We start from the raw sequence: 17303 nt of genomic DNA on the forward strand, positions 1-17303 counted from the left end.
TGATGCAGCCCAACTTCACGCATTTACAATTTTTCATTCAGGTTATGTGGCCAAAAGGTAAAAAATATACCAAATCATGTAGGGGGAATTTGTAAAAATATGTATTGTGCACTAGGGGGTGAGAGGGAGGGTAGAGTGGGGGATGGGTGACCATGATGCCAATCTGACCGTCCGATAGTATCAATCTGAGGAATTGCCTAAGTTCTAGGAGAGGCAGCTGGGGTACTATTGGCAAGTTAAGATTGGATGACCTGAAGGTACCTGCATGTATGTTTTGTTCTGGATTTCAAAATAAGCTGACAAAAGTTCATGTCCTTGTCACCTAATGTCCTGACTCATGCAATTATGATATTGAGTGGAAGTTCCGGTTTGGGAGCACTGGATTAAACTTGCAATGTTTGCTTTCAGAAGTAACTCGGAGAGAAGGAAGGAAAAATCGAGGGATGCAGCAAGATGCAGAAGGAGCAAAGAAACTGAGGTATTTTATGAGCTGGCGCACCAACTGCCGCTACCTCACAGTGTCAGTACCCACCTGGACAAAGCATCTATCATGCGCCTGACAATTAGCTTCTTACGAACCCGCAAACTCTTGAGCTCAGGTAAGATTGATTAAAACAATGCAAAATAAATTAAGGTTATAAGTGAATTTCTTTCTGTATGAATAGAAACCATTGACTCTTATCACAAGCTGGCTGTATACTGTATTACAGATGTCTTACAATGAGCACACACTGTGGATCTGGTGCTGACCTACATAAGTCTTCACCTATTAAAATAAATGGACAGATGTTTTAGAGAAACATGCAATTTTCCTAATACTTGCTGTTGGGATATATGGCTTTTCCTTGTCTGACTTCCTGATCTCTCTTATTGGTGGATGATAGGGCAGTACATGTTACGGGACAGGTTGACTGTGCTTAATTTTGATAAATTACCAGGACCAGATGAGATGCGCCCAAGGACACTGAGGGAAGCAAGAGTGGAACTTGTGTTGGTATTTGAAATGGTTATGCAAGGACAAAGGAAATTTGAAGGTGTAAGTCTACAAATCATTGAAAGTAGCAGGGCAGGTTGAAAAAGTGATGAACAGAAGTTCTAGGTTTTATAAAAAGGGTCATTGACTGAAAATGGAAGGGATTTAAAAAGAAAAAGCAGAATACAATGGATGCTAGAATTTAAACTAACATAGCATGCTGGAAATACACACCAGATTTGGCAGCATGTCTGGAGGGAAACAGAATTAACATTTAAAATTGCAACTCATTTGGATGAAAGGATACTACTTGATGCATTAGTTGTTCTGTCCACAGATACCATCTGATTGGCTATGAATTCCCAGCATTTGTTTCTCTTTCTGAAGTTACGATTAACTTGTATGAAACCTTGGTTTGGCATCAGGTGGAGCTTTGGGTTCAAATCTGAGCACCAGACCTTTATGTGTAAAGGCTATTTGGGTGGAAAGTGAGGAGAAGGGGACTCCTGCATTGTTCTGGGAAGGAGGGAACACGTGAGAGGAGAAGTGTGGGAGATGGATCAAACATGGCTAACGCCCTCCATTTAACATTTCAATGAAATATCTTTCGTACCTGCACAATTGGTTATAGTTTGTTAATGTTAAGTTGTTTAATTATTTCAGAAACTAAAAGAAACTGTGTTTGATAGTTGCAGGAATCTAAAATCAGCCAAAGTAATTCATTCACGCTGCAAAATTCTTGACTGTGTTTTAAGTGACGTAATCTATTACCATGTGATAGAAAACTTCTAACAGTTGTTCTCCAATGGAATCCGAAACTTATAACTAAAGTAATATGCATTTTGACTTAAAAATAACTCCATTAGTTATGTTTGTTATCTAACCATATACAGTACAGTTAAACCTGTTGTTGTTTAAGCATCTCAATTATCTGGATATCGATCCACAGTTACCATGAATTTGTCGAGAGGTAATATCCAAGGAATAGCAATTACCAGGGGAAAATGAATGTTTGTTATTGAAAAAGCATTTTCAAGTGCTGCGTTAACTTCACTATTTCAAGGTGAATTAGCAACACAGACATTTGGCGTAGTTTCATATGGTTAGACCATCAAGTGGCAGGATGTGGGTTTAAGTCTAACTGAACGCCCAGTGTATTTCTGATCTTAACAGTGGAAAGATGTTGATCGAAAGGCTCTTGGAAGGCAGGCAGCAACAGGCCTGTCTTAGTGACACAAGCTAATTATCATCGAATGTTTTCTATCTTCGAAGAGCCATATCTTCAAAATATCCTAGCAAGCAATTCCATGCAATTGATGAAACTCATGATACAGTGATGAACTTCAATAAGTAGATATTGAATATTACCTAATTTGGACAAAATGATAGTTTTATTGGGACAGCAAGTTGATCAAAAATAACCCTTTAACAGATTAATAAGTAGAGTTTCGAAAAATACTTAATTTGGCTTATGAACTAGGGTTGATCTTAATTAGGATCATATTTTATTGAAAATAGTGAACTGTTGCTCTGAAAAATTCTGTTGCAAAGATTTTCTGTGAATCTGTGATAGTTGTGTCCATTTATAAAATAACTTGTTATTTTTGGGACAAGTACAGAAAGTGTTAGCTATTTATATCAATAAAATATTTAAGGAACTATAGTAAACTGCAATTTGGATATTATTTCTACAGGGACACTGTACGATCTCGTTAGTTATGAGAGATCGGAAAAGGGTTGACATTAATAGACTGTATTCTTTGAGTGAGTTATGGAATATCTTTTCCATACATTATCAGTTCACAGCTTCACCCCATTGTCATCTGTCCAACTGTTATCATATTCATGCACAAAGATTATTACAGGGAACTTGATTACTGGCATTGATATGCCTATAAAAATTACTGTAGGCTTTAATTTCTTCTTTTGTTGGGGACATACAAGCAGTTCCTACCATGAACCTTTCTTTTCACGTCTTGTGGTTTTCATTAGGACTTTATTTGAACCTTAATGCAGTTTGGTTTCTGGGCATATTGAAATGTATCCATGTTGCTGATGTGACATAATGGGTTACTCATATTTTTGCCACTGTACTATCTTGATTCACTGCAAGCTGTCAAGGTTGGCATCAGGATCTTTTGTTAGTCTCCGAGCCTTCTCTTACAATGTTTGAGACTTTTGTTCCAGCCAAACCAAACAGCTGTTGCTCTGAAATCTTTGCTGGACTCAGGGTTTGATTTGGAACATCTAAGTTCATAACTACACACTGCATTGCTAGCGACAATGTAATCATTCTGATGATTATTCAAGGATACCATTCCAACACATACTTCTCAAATGAAGCCAGTGGCTGGTTGCTGTTCTCATTCGATCTCGAAGACCTTCTTCAGGGTGGGTTCACTGTTAACTTCCCACTGAATTCCCTCATTGCAACACAGTTATTTGATGAGCTGGCAAATGTTACGACTTTTAGCTTGAAACCAATTCTGTATTATATTTGTTTGCTAGAGGACCCATTCCAGTTGATATTTTGCCATATGTGATCTACTCTGAGTGAACACGTCTTAACATCTTGGCAACTTCACTTGTGTTACCTGCTTGATCTCACGTGTTGACTAATAAGGGAAGTATAATAATTGATAGTGACTCATATGCAAGTAGAGACTGTTTTTAGCAGAAGAGCGGGGCTGACGTATGCACTACACTGAGGTATACCGACCTGTCAGTTTAATTTTAGTGGTGGTGAAGCTTCTAGAGACAATTATTTGCGATGGAGTTATTAGTCACATGGAAAAAGATGGCTTACTTAGGAATGGATTTCTAATGGGCAAATCATGTTCAATTAACTTGCTGGAGTTGTTTGAAGATATAGCAGAGTCGATGAGGGTAATGGTGTTGAAGTGGTAGTGTACATGAATTTCTAGAAGATGTTTGATACAGTGCAACACAACAGACTTGTGAGAAAAGTTATAACTCATAGAAAAAAGGGAAATAGCAACATGGACACAAGATTGGCTGAGTGATAAGGAACAGAGGAATGATCAATAGACTTTTTGAGCTGGAGAAGGTTTGTAGTTGAGTTCCCCAGGGGTTGACATTGGGACCCTTGCTTTTCCTGATTTATATTTTGGTGTACAGAGGGCAATTTCAAAGTTTGTGGATGACACAAAATGCCAATTTGGAAGCATTGTAAAACTTTAAAAGTACATAAAATTCAGTGGATTGGGCAGTTACATGGCAGATGAAGTTGTGTGCAGAGAAGTATGAGGTGAGTATTTTCATGGGAAAAACATGAACAGACAATGGATGTAGGTTTCTCACTGAGCTGAAAGGTTCATTTTCAGATGTTTCGTCATCATACTAGGTAACATCTTCAGTGAGCCTCCAGACAAAGCACTGCTGGTGTTTCCTGCTTTCTATTTATATGTTTGGGTTCTGTATTCATTGGGTACCCATTCCTTTTGAATACGTTGTATAGGTGATTTTCCTCTGCTCTGCGTAGTTCCTCTGTGCTGCAGTGTGTCGTGGTTTGTTGGAAAATTGTTCTGCTGCAGCTTCGTTTGTGGATGTTGGGATGATTGCTTCTTTTCTTGTAGATGCTGCAGCACAGAGGAACTACTAGAACAGGGGAAAATCACCTATAGAGTATATTCAAAAAGAATGGGTACTCAATGAACACAGGCAAAAGTGAGGACTGCAGATGCTCGAGAGTTTAGATTAGAGTGGTGCTGGAAAAGTGCAGCAGCCAGGCAGCATCCAAGGAGCAGGAAAATCGATATTTCGAGCAAAAGCTCTTCATCAGCCCTTTCCTGATAAAGGGCTTTTGCCCGAAACGTTGATTTTCCTGCTCCTCGGATGTTGCCTGTCCTGCTGTGCTTTTCCAGCACCACTCTAATCTAGACCCAATGAACACAGTCCACCGATTGCTCAGCAACAAACCCAAACAAGCAGACAAAACATGTCCATAAACCCTAGCCACTCTCCCCTACATCAAAGACATCAAAGACTGCCAGACTACTCAGACCCCTTGGCATCATGGTAGCCCAGAAATCCACCAACACACTAACACAGCAGCTAATGAACTTGAAAGACCTTATACAGACAACAAGCAAAACTAATGTCATTTACAAAATACTGTGCAAGAACTGTAACAAACACTACATTGGACAAATAGGCAGAGAACTAGCCACCATGATACATGAACATCAACTAGCCACAAAACGACATGACCCTCTCTCACTAGTATCCTTGCATACAGATAAAAAGGACACCACTTCAACTAGGATAACACATCCATCCTAGGACAAGTCAAACAGAGACACACATGAGAATTCCTCAAAGCTACAAATCTTCCCAAAGATGAACAGACAATGTAATGTAAGCGGATACACTTCCAAAGAATGGGCAGGAGCAGAGGGGCTTGATTGTATATTCGCACAGAAAGTGGCAAGACCAGTCAAAGAGACCTGTTAATAATGTCTGTAAAATCCTGGGTTTTATTAATAGGAGCATAGATTTGGAAGAAGGGGATGATGAACTCATATATTTATTAAACTTCAGCAAGAGTATTATGTACATTACTGAGTGCGACATTATAGGAAGGTTGTGAACACGTTGGAGAAAGTACAGAAGAAATTTCAAACATTGGTTCTAGGGATGAGGAACTTCAGTGATGAAGATGGTTTGGAGAATTTTGGACGATTCTCCTTGGAGGGAAGGATGAGATCTGATAGAATTTAGTTTTGGATAGAGTGGATAGGGAGAAATTGTTCATATTCATAAAAGGAATAAGAATGAGAGGACATAGATATAAAACAATTTTACAAAGGAAGCAAATGCAATTGAGGAAAAACTATTCACACATTGAGAGGTTCAGCTTTGGAATGCACTACCTGGAAGTGTGGTGGAGACAGGTTCAAATGAGGCATTGAAGAGGACATTGTTTCTATTTAAATCATCATCCAATATGCCAGGGTAAAGGGAAATGACAGGAGTATGACACAGGGTCCTGATGCTTATTTGAAGAGTGGATTGTAGATATGATGAGATGAATGCCCTCATTCTGTGCTGTACTCCTTACTGATTCTGTGATGAAGTGGCAATTATCAATAAACAAGCATGCACATTGAATGTTGGCAGGCTGGGGTCATACAGTACTATTCTTTTAGATGAGAACAGCGCAGATTTGTAGCTTGAGCCTGGTACATATACTGTTCAGAGCCTGATTCTACATTGATCAGCGCTTTCCCCCATTAAAGCTTTCAGGAAACAAAAGATGTTCTCTTTGTTTAGTCACAAAGCCATGCTTATTGGTTAATCCTGTGTACTTTGAGAATGCAGGGAGGGAAAGAATTCAATGGAAGGAACTGCTGCTCCTGAATTAAGGACTAGATTGAGATTGGTATCACAGGAAATCAGATGGAACAATGGTTTTTTAATAATACTTCCATGTTCAATACAGAAAGTACATCATGTAACTGGAAAATGAAGAATTGATTTAACAGGTTTCATGTATAGGGTTGTTCTAAAGACTTTTTTGTTTTGTTTTGATTTCCTTTCTCTTGAAGTTTAACCCCATTCTCTCTGGACTAATTATATAACTTCTTTTTATCTAAATTATCCCTATTTCAGCAATGATAAATAAATGTAAGAAGAAAACTATTGGATTTCAAATGCTACTAGATTAACAAAGATTTAAATAGTTGCTGGTCATACAGAATCTGCGTATTAATTGAAGCTTTTCATCTTGCACTCATCAGGACAATTTGCAAGAATGCAAAGGAAAAAAAAAACATTTACACTGGTTGAGTAGACTGGATGATTGGCAAAGGCATTGTCATGAAACATTCTCTAATTAGATGATGACTGACAGTTAACTGCCAAGTTTTTCTTTAGTTTAAACCTGACAGATTGACTGTGTTCAGTCAAGGCATTGGTCAGAGAAATGAACTAGAGAATAGCAGTCAGCTATTTGAGTCAAAACTCAATATTCTGAATTTCGTTTGTCAGACCAATGCCTTGACTAATCAGACAACCTGTCTATTTGAAATGAAGCAAAGCATTGTAGTTAATGAAGTCATCATCTAACCATATGTTCTCAATGGCATGCCTCTGTTAGTCTGAGTCCCTGCAGCAACAATTAACATCCCCTACTCCTACAGAATAAAAAACAGCCTTTACATTAATATTTCCTGTAAATTGTCTTGATGAGTACAAGACAAAAAGCTTTGAAAAAATGAATACTTTTCTGCCACATTGACTTCTTCAGGTGTTCATGACATTTATTTCAAACTATTTTTAAAGCTTTGAAGATTTAAAAAAAAACACAATAAAGTACTGAATTCATTCTCAAATATTCAGATATATTAAATTATTACAAAAAGAGTGGTACATCTTTCTGATAATATACTCATGCATTGCCATATGGAGTAATGCAGTAACATTGTAAATTGTTCAAATTCTCTTCTTGGTTGATGTCAAACTGATGTCAATAGTTCAACTTGTTTTTAAAAAATGGCAAAAATAAAGAGAAAGGAATGTTTGTGTTTGCAAGTTTGTACACTCTATTCCTGTCAACATTTGTTTTCTCACAGTGAGATAGAACAGAACATCACTGCCCAAGTCAAATATGTGCACAGCATAATGCTGCTTGAATACACAGGTACAATGAAAAAAACAACTTTGCAAACATAATCAAATTCATTTGACCATCCAGCAGAACCACTTTGTTTGGGAGTTTTGTTCTTTTACTGAAATACCTTTCCTTCTACAAACAATGGACTGGCAAATGACAATTAAATCTGGAATATTAGTAAATGCAAGCATAAAAGTTGTCATGTGAGATTGAAATGAGAAAGGAATTATGTTGGTACAAAAGATTGATTTTCTTTTTGTTTTTATTTATTCCACTGACTTTCTGGATCTCCATATTCTACAAATTATTTTCCAGACAATCAAGCTGTCACCACACCTTTGGAAATAGCTGCTATTAGATGTGTAAGAACAGCTTGAGGTGACTGCTCCTCTAGTTTTTCTCTCCCGCTGTACATGGAAACCCTCTGGTTCGGCATCACAACTGTCCTAATCTGTTAGATAGGGTCATTATCATGTGGGGATTTTCAGGGATAATCCCTTCTCTCTAGATATCACTGTATTGGCCACTGGATTAAAAGCAGTTAAAGCCTTTTTTAAAAAAGATATCTTCTGTTCCAAAATAATCTCACTTGTGAAATGTTGCTTCGTTTGTGCCTGGAATATCACTTAACTAAAGAAAATGGATTTTGTGATGGTAGCCACCAAACTCATTAAACCTTCAGTACCTGGCTTTCATTTTGAGTCTTGCTGGTCCATTTCCAAACCAATCTATTTTTATCTTGAACTTGATGTAAACAGAATTAAAAATAGCACCCTGCTGATTTGGCTTGGACGTGGATGAGGTCTGCAGTAATCAGTGCAAAGTAGGAGATACTTAATGTAAAATGATTATTGTCTGAAGTTGTAGAGAGCTCCCTTTTATTCAAATGGGATTCTTTGACTCTTTGGTCCTGAACAATTCAAAAAGGTGCTTCATATGGTATAATTTAGAGCACAGAAAATAGTAAAAATATTCACACTGGAAAAATTCAGCAAACTGTCACTTTTTTCACAGTATTCTTATGACACAATTTGAAATGTTGGGCTCCCATGTAGATGTCCTGCCCACTGGTTGAAGATTTGGGATGATGGTGAGAGAGAATGTAGGTTTTCTCCACTATGGGATCATGTTTCTTCCTGTTTCTGATTTTAATGAAGACATTCATTGACTGTGTTATTCCTATGTGTTTTCTCCTGCAAAGTAAACAAAACGTATAGAGGCAAAATTGCCTGGAAATATAAATGCAGGATCAATGTAGATCAGATCAGAATGGGAGGGCACAGAAATACGAAGAACATAGTGAGCTCATGGCTCACAGCAGATACACCTTGGAACTGGGTACACAGTGGTAGATATGTTGAGCATATGATGTAAAAATCTTTGAGATCAACATTTAGTCATTTAGGCATATAAGGAATATAGCTGAAAAAGAGACTAGAGTCCTGGCAGCACTTGGGGAATTATCCTGAGTGTGCAAATGTAACATTAACAAACAATTTAAAATTTTCAGTCAGGCTCACAACACTTAGGTTTGCTAGAACCTACATATACAGGGATTTCTGCAGGCAAAAAGAACACATCCAGGTATAGCATCTTTTTAAATTTAAGCAAAACATGGGAGGCAATAGTTCCCTGTTGTTGGCGCTGCCTCAACCAATTAGAGGCAGGTTGTTAACTAATCAGAACCCTTTTCTCATGAAACTGTTGCTTCCTTTGCAATTTGTCATTTTTGCATCTGTCCTAGTAAATACAAGGGAAAAACATAAATAGAAGACTTTTTATTTCTGGTACTGTAAGGGAATATAATGGCATAATTAGCATGGTTGTAGGGTGTGGGACATTCATGAAATCTATTGTTTGTGTTATGCTTAGACCTTCCCTCCATAGAACATATGTTTTCTGCATTTTGTCGATTTTTCCTTTCCTGTATATTTCCCAATATAAATACAATAATGAGAATGCAACAGCTCTAACACTAGAGATACTGCTAAAGTACTTCAAATCAACTTTGAAATATATAAAATGTTTATAATTGTCCTTTTTTATTCTTTCTTGACATTTCCCACTATTCTTTCTCTTTCCCTTTTTGTCCAAGTTTTAGTCCAACTCCAGTGCAATCAGAATGATGGTGGGGAATTTGCGTGTGCTGATACCATTTATGTGTTACTCCCAAAGAAATGGAGTGTAATACTTTACTCTTCTGAAAGCTTTGTAAAATGAAGTGAAGATTCCTATTTTTTTAAAAAGATACGTGATCTCTCATGCCTTCAAGACATTTAAAATTTACTTGCTAAGCTGAGAAATCTCCGTACATACCTCAGCCCAAATGCGTATAGTGCTCTCCTGTGCTAGCCAGAGTGCAAATTTACAGTGATCAACAGCAAAAATTATGTTGCTAAATGTGAACCAGTTCTTGCAGTTTCCAATCACAAACCAGAAGCTCAGCAAAAACACAGCCGAAGATAAAGACCCTGTTCATGTCTTATGTATTTCATGAAATCCAATTCAAAACAGCATCTTCAGCCACCTAGCACGTGGTCAGAATTGAAATTCAAAATGATACATTGTGAGAGAAAAATAAGAGCTGATGAAACAGAAATGACATTATTTCTAAATTTTTGAATTGAATGCCTGTTGTTCTTCTTTTATCTTGATTTGCACACTTTACATAGATCCTTGTCTTTTGACAAAATAACAATTTAGCCTTTTCATCAATGACTTTTCACCATTACAGCGCTGGTGTGGAGCTGTTTAACCTGATTGTATGATGTTCAGCAACATAAAAGGTATAGCAACAAAGAGGATTTTTACTGGATGAATAATCTACAGGTTTGAGACTAATTTTCAAAAGTATTAATAAAATTCCCATCAAAGCTGCTGGGAAATGTAAACTTGAGTTAATTAATTAAAGAGAAGTAGTCTTAGTAAAATTTCTGCAAAATTATTGGCTTGTAGTAAAATCTTTTTGTTTCACTGATGTCCTGCAGGGGAAAGAAATCTGCCAGCCACCTTATCTAATCATCCTGACGTGGTCTGACTCCTATGTGACACTAAACCCACAGTAAGCTAGTTATGCTTAACCATACTCTGAAAGTCACTCAACTGTGTTAAACTCCTACAGAAACAATATGAATAAAACCAGACAAATCTCCCAGCAACAACCTTGGCATCAGACACAGCAAAGATATACATGGCCTTGCAAGCCTCACTAACATGTGGGAACTTGCATCAAACTGTATCACAGACTAGTCAAGTAACAGTCCAACATATAGGGTTGCTCACAGAGTCACTTCCATCCACCATCCCAGACAACACAGGACAAATGCAACCCAGCCAATTATAACCTGAATAATTAGCTCTTGATTATCAGCAAAGCCATGGAAAGTATCATTTACTATGCTATCAAGCAGCACTTACAACATCACAAACACATTCACTAATACTCATTTGGGTTCCAGAAAAATTCAGCTCCTGACCTCTGTACAGCATTGGTCCAAACGCGAATAAAAGAGCTAAATTCAAAAGGTGAGGTAAGATTCACTGTCCTTGTCATCAAGGCAGCATGTGACAGAAAATTGGAGTCAATGGGGATCAAGAGGAAAAGACTCTTTATTGGTTGCATTCATGCCAGCATGTCAGAAGATAGTTGTGGTTGTTGAATATCAGTCATATCAGTTCTGGAGCATTTCTCAGGAGTGCCTTCGGGTAGTATCCTAGGCCCAACCATCTTTAGCAGTTTTGTCAATGACCATTCCTCCAACATAAGGTTAGGAGTGGAAATGAATGGGAATGATTGCGCAGTGTTTGGCACCATTTGTGACTCCTCAGGTACTGAACACAATCCATACTTTTTCTCAGAAAGAGCAAGGCAATATTCACGTTCGGAATGATATGTGGCACAAATATTACTTGCTACCTAAGTGACAGTCAATGATCCTCTCCAATGAGACAGAAACTAACAATCTTTCCTTGCCATTCAATGGCATTGCCATCCCTAAAATTCTTGCTATCTGAAGTGGATTAACAATATAAATATTATGGCTGCAAGTGCACATCAGGAGCTAGGAATTCTTGGCAAGTGACACGTATCTCAAATCCTGACTCTCCAAGAATGTCCACTATCTACAAGGCACAAGTTAGGCATTAGATGGAATATTCTCCACTTGGCTGGATGATTATATCCTGGCTCGGAATTACATTGTCAATCTTTCACTGGGTCAAAATCCTGGAACTCCCTTCCTAATGACACTGTAGGTGTACCTACTCCATCTTCTATCCCAATGGACTGCAGGTCAAATAGGCAGCCCACCACCTTCTCGAAGGTAATTAAGGATGAACAGTAAATTTAGCCTATCCAGTTATTCCACACCTCCATAAAAAAAACAAAATTAAAAACTCCCATACCATCCCTGAGTATCTCCTTTGCTAATGGCAGAACAACCTATCAGAGAAAGCATGACAGTCAAGAGGACTGTGTCTGGGAGTTTACAGCATTGACTCTATAAAACCACAAGGCATCAGATCAAATATGTGCAAACAAAGCTCCAGCCGATTACCACTTAGCATAATTTTTCAAGTGCAGAGTCAATGCTCCATATTGAACACAACTTGAAGGAAGCATTGAGGATGTCAGTGGACATCTTCAGTCTTCAACACCACTTGCTTCTGACTGAGTTGACTGAGTCCTGAAAGACAGGATTACCAGCTTGGCCAAGCGGCATGCAGTTTGAGAAGAGCAAAGAGAACAACCTACTTTACAACTCGCTCTCTCCCAGTTACATTGATTAATGACTGCAATGGCCACCATTTCTTCAGTGTCGCTCGATCAAATCCTGGAACTCTTGGGAATAACAACACTTTAGGATTAGCTTCACTCTATGTATTGCAGTGTTCAAGGAGAATCATTTTAGGCAATGGATAACAGGCTTTGTCAACAGTGCCCACATCCTGAGAATTAATTTTTAATAAAAGACCATTATGACTGTAAACTGCATAATAAAAAAGTTTAGTTTAAAACTTTAATGTGTTTAGATTATCACGTATCCCAAAGAAGGATGTATTAATAATAAGTAATTGTTATACAACGTATTGTGTCTCAGTTTGACATAAAAGGAAACTGGTGGAGGAGGAGGGGAACATCCATAGAAAAATTCCCTAAAATCTCTGTACCATGTACATCCTGTGTAGACAATTAATCAAAGTTTGTTTATAGCTGCTATTTTTAAAGGAAGGTAATTATACGTAACTGAATGAAAGTTTCAATGCACCTTGAAGACCAAAAGACATTTATTTCCCCTAACAAACTACCGAAAGCGTTCTCCGTGGAGCACATTTCCTTTGCTCCATTAAATAGGATAATCGACTGCCCAAAATGATTTTATAGAATTATTTGACACAAAGTCAAAATTTACAGAATTTACTGCGTGTAAAAGATTAAGCAGATTCAGGAAAATAATCCAGTAGAATTAATAAAAGAAATAAATTCAATAAAAGGCACATTGCTTGCAACTCAAGTTGTAATAATTCTGAGGATTATTATTATATTGTATCATTGTTTTTGTGCTACACATCTTGAACTCCAGATTGTATTACCGTTTGCGGTACATTTCCAGCCTGTAACATCTCACTCAGGTCCAGCAGCTTCACACAGATTCAAAGTCACAAAGCTTGCTTTTTGTTATGAAGTTAGTCCAGGACCCACAAAAAAATTCCCCTAAAGTGAGGTCAGAGGAGAGTTTGAATAACAGAACAGGAGACTTGACAAACATCATTTCTGTGTAAAATAGAAAAATACAGTACTGTATACAATGTTGCCACATTTTAAGTGAAATAGGCATTAGAGGCAACAGTTTCTTAAAGTTCTTTAAAACTCCCTTACATTACACTAGTTATTTTCCTTCTTCCGACCCACTCATAGATAATGCTAATTCTCCTAAAAATGTCATCAGATTTTCAAAGGTAGTCAAGCATTACTTTAATTTAGTCTAAAATAGCTAGCAAATTCCTTTTACAAGAAATAAACAAGCATGTTGCTTGGAAGCTGTTTTTATTGCTTTTTAGAATTTCCAACCTAATATTTTTCAAATTTACTTATATTTGAATAAAAAAAAATTTTGTCTGATGAAATTTAAATTGAATTAACTTGTGATCACAAGACCATAGGATATTATGGCAGAATCAGGCCAATCAGCCCCTTGAGTCTGCTCCACTGTTTGATCATGGCAGATATGTTTCTCAACCCCATTCTCCTGCCTTCTCCGCATAACCTTTGATCCTCTTAACGATCTATCTCTCTTAAATAAACACAATGGCTTGGCCTCCGCAGCCCTCTGTGGCAATGAGCTCCATAGATTCACTACCGTCTGGCTGAAGAAATTCCTCCTCCTTTCAGTTCTAAAGGATTATCCCTTCACCCTGAAGCTCTCCCCTTGGATCCTACTCTCTCCTTCTAGTGGAAACATCTTCTCCACATTCACTCTATCCAGGCTTCTCAGTATTCTGTAAAGTTTCAGTCAGAACCCACCTCATCCTTCTAAACTTCACTGAGTACAGACTCAGAGTCCTCAGTTGCCCCTCATATGATAAGCTCTGCATCCTGGGATCATTCTTGTAACTCTCCTCTGGCCCTCCTCCAAGGCCAGCACCTTCTTCCTTAGATATGGGACCCAAAACCGCTCACAATATTCCAAATGCATTCTGACCAGAGGCTTATCTAGCCTCAGCAGTATGTCTTTGCTCTTGTATTCTAGCCCTCTTGAAAAGAATGCTAACATTGCACTTGACCTCCTAAATGGCAAATGAAGCTGCAAATTAACCTGAAGACGATTGTGAACTAGGACTCCTAACTCTCTTTGTGTTGCAGATTCCTGAAGCCTTGCCCCATTTAGAAAATAATCTACACCTCCGTTCTTCCTACCAAAATGCATAACCTCACATTTTCCCACATTGTATTTTATCTGTCACTTCTTTTTCCACTCTCCTTGCCTGTCCAAGTCCTTCTGCAGCCTCCCTGCTTCCACAACACTATCGCCTCTTCACCTTTCTTTGGATCATCGACAAACTTAGCAACAGCCCTCAGCTCCTTAATTTTTGACGTGTAACGTGAATAGTTATGGTCCCAACATGGACCCCTGCAAAATCTTTCTAGTCACGGGCTGCCATCTAAAAAAGATTCTATCCCTACTCTCTGGGTTTGGCCACTCAACCAATCCTCAATCCATGCCAGTACCTTGCCCCTAACATCATGGGTTCTTATATTTACCAGCCTTCTGGTGTGGCACATTGTCAAAAACCTTCTGGAAAATTGAATACATCACGTCCACTGGCTCTCCTTTATCTAACTTGCTCGTTACCACATCAAAGAATTCTAACAGATGTGTCAGACATGACCTCCCCTTGATGAAACTGTGTTGATCCAACCTACTTTACCATGTACTTCCATGTACAATCTCATCCTTAATAATTGACTCTAAAATCTTAGCAATGACCGAAGACAGCCTAACCGATCTATAATGTCCCTCCCTTTTGCCTCCCTCCCTTCTTAAACAGGGGTATTATGTTATCATTTCCCAGTGCTCTGGGACCTTCCCAACTCCAATGATCTCTCAGTGATCACCATCAAAGCCTCTGCAATCTCCTTGGCTATCTCCTTCAGAACTCTGGGCTGTAGTCCAGCTGGTCCGGGTGATTTATGCACCTTCAGATTTTCAGCTTCTGCAGCACCATCTTCTTAATGATGCCCACTACACTTACCGCTGTCCCCCAACTCTCTTGAAGTTCTGGTATGCTGCTGGTGTCTTTCACTGTGAAAACTGATTAAAAGTACCTGTTCAGTTCCTTTGCCATTTCTTTGTTCTCTTTTACTACTTCTCCAGTCTCATGTTCTAGTGGTCCAATGTCCACTCTTGCCTCTGTCTTAACTTTTAGATATCTTAAAAAAAACTCTTGCAGCCTTCTTTTATATTACTCTCATATTTCATCTTCTCCCCCTCATTGCCTTTTTAGTTATCCTCCGCTGGCTTTTAAAGGCTTTCCAATCCTGTGGGAGGAAACTGGAGCACCCGGAAGAAACCCCCACAGACACGGGGAAAGTGCAATCTCCACATAGACAGTCACGTGCAGGTGGAATCGAACTTGAGCTCCTGGCACTGTGAGGCAGCAGTACTAACTATTGACCCTTTGCCAATTTTCTTGTAGTAATCCAGACATTATGATATGTTTGGTTCTTCTTTCTAATTTAGGCCCTAGCTGCTCATATTCCCTCAGCAGAACTTCTTTCCTATTTCTACCAATATCACTGGTATGTATGTGGATCACAACAACTGGATCTTTCCCCTCCCACTCAAGGTTCCTTTGCAGCCCAAATGAGATACTTTGTACTAATTGAATCAACTGGGGTCGCATGGTGGCTCGCACTGCTATATCACAGCAATTCGATTCCCACCTAGGGTGACTGTCTGTGTGGAGTTTGCAAGTTCTCCCTGTGTCTGTATGGGTTTCCTCTGGTTTCCTCCCACAATCCAAAGATGTGCTGGTCAGGTGACTTGGTCATGCTAAATTGCCCATAGTGTTAGGTGCCTTAGTCAAGGGTAAATATAGGATGGGGGATGGGTTACTTTTTGGAGGGGTGGTGTCGACTTGTTGGGCTGAAGGGCTTGTTTTCATACTGTAGGGAATGTAGCTGCACATTTTTCCTAAGTTGGAATTAATTTTCAGTGCATACCAGATCCACTAAACCTTGTAAATGAAACAAAATATTTAAAAAAGGATGGAGTTAAAGCTAAATAAAGACATGGATGTGTGAAAACATTGTAATGTCAGTCTATAGTATGTTCATGCTCATGGTAAGAATACCCTTGCTTTGGGATATGAGCAGGCAGAGGAAGTTGAGTCATTCAGGAGGGGAAAAAAAGAGAATATTGATGGAAAACAAAAGGTTTAAATCTTTTATTGGAGTGACGCAAATGACACTATTGAGCAACCCTTTATCTTACAATTTGGATGAAATTTTGGATCTTTGGCATCAGGTGGCTGAATCAATCTAGAAAATGGAGTTACTTTTAATCATTTTTTTAAAAAGCAAGTCAGTGTTAGACTGAAGTTAAAGAAATTACATTTAAGATAGTAAGGAAATCATTTTTCAATGGAATATTCTTCTGACAAATGTTTTTCCAGCAAACGTCAGCAAGCTAGTTTGAACTAGAGATGATCTGTGTCAAACTACTAAGTAATTCATAAAAGAAGGTGTGTACCAATATCCCCAATTTCCTTTAAAATTGTAGAGTTGTTTCTGTAAATATATTTATATTTTTGTTTGCTATTTTTAATATTCCTGTTAAAAAGGTAGCATTGGGTGGGAAAGGATGCGCTTTTAAAAACAATGCATCACTGTAATCTTTCATTCTCATCACAATTCATTACAACTTCCAAAAGCATTCTCTAAAATACACTGAATCTGTACTGAATCTTCACATCTCACTCTTGGAATTCAAAACAAAGACAACTTATGCACAGTCAAAGGGTCAGAAAGACTTCGACTATTGAGAAGCAGGATACCTTCAGCTTGTCTTGGAACCAGACTATTCTAGACCAACTGATTGTCTTCTGTCAATACCATTTTAAGGACTCTGGATTGAACAGAGATTTAACAGCCAAAATTCTTCGGAACATAAGAGTGGGGGTAGGCCATTCAGCTCA

The 17303-nt window shown here is 38.2% G+C and overlaps 1 protein-coding gene across 2 annotated transcripts in view; it reads left to right on the forward strand.

The window, feature by feature from the left end:
* epas1b (endothelial PAS domain protein 1b) overlaps positions 1–17303 on the forward strand; it is a 139450-nt gene that overhangs the window by 69195 nt on the left and 52952 nt on the right. For both annotated transcript variants that reach the window (XM_087991276.1, XM_087991275.1), the window contains exon 2: positions 409–599. In XM_087991276.1, the coding sequence (XP_087847402.1) occupies positions 409–599 (191 nt within the window). The remainder of the gene's footprint in view (positions 1–408; positions 600–17303) is intronic.

Source organism: Chiloscyllium plagiosum, unplaced genomic scaffold (assembly GCF_037043375.1).
Source record: "Chiloscyllium plagiosum isolate Xiang-an unplaced genomic scaffold, Cpla_swu_hap1 HiC_scaffold_10, whole genome shotgun sequence".
Lineage (NCBI taxonomy): Eukaryota > Metazoa > Chordata > Chondrichthyes > Orectolobiformes > Hemiscylliidae > Chiloscyllium > Chiloscyllium plagiosum.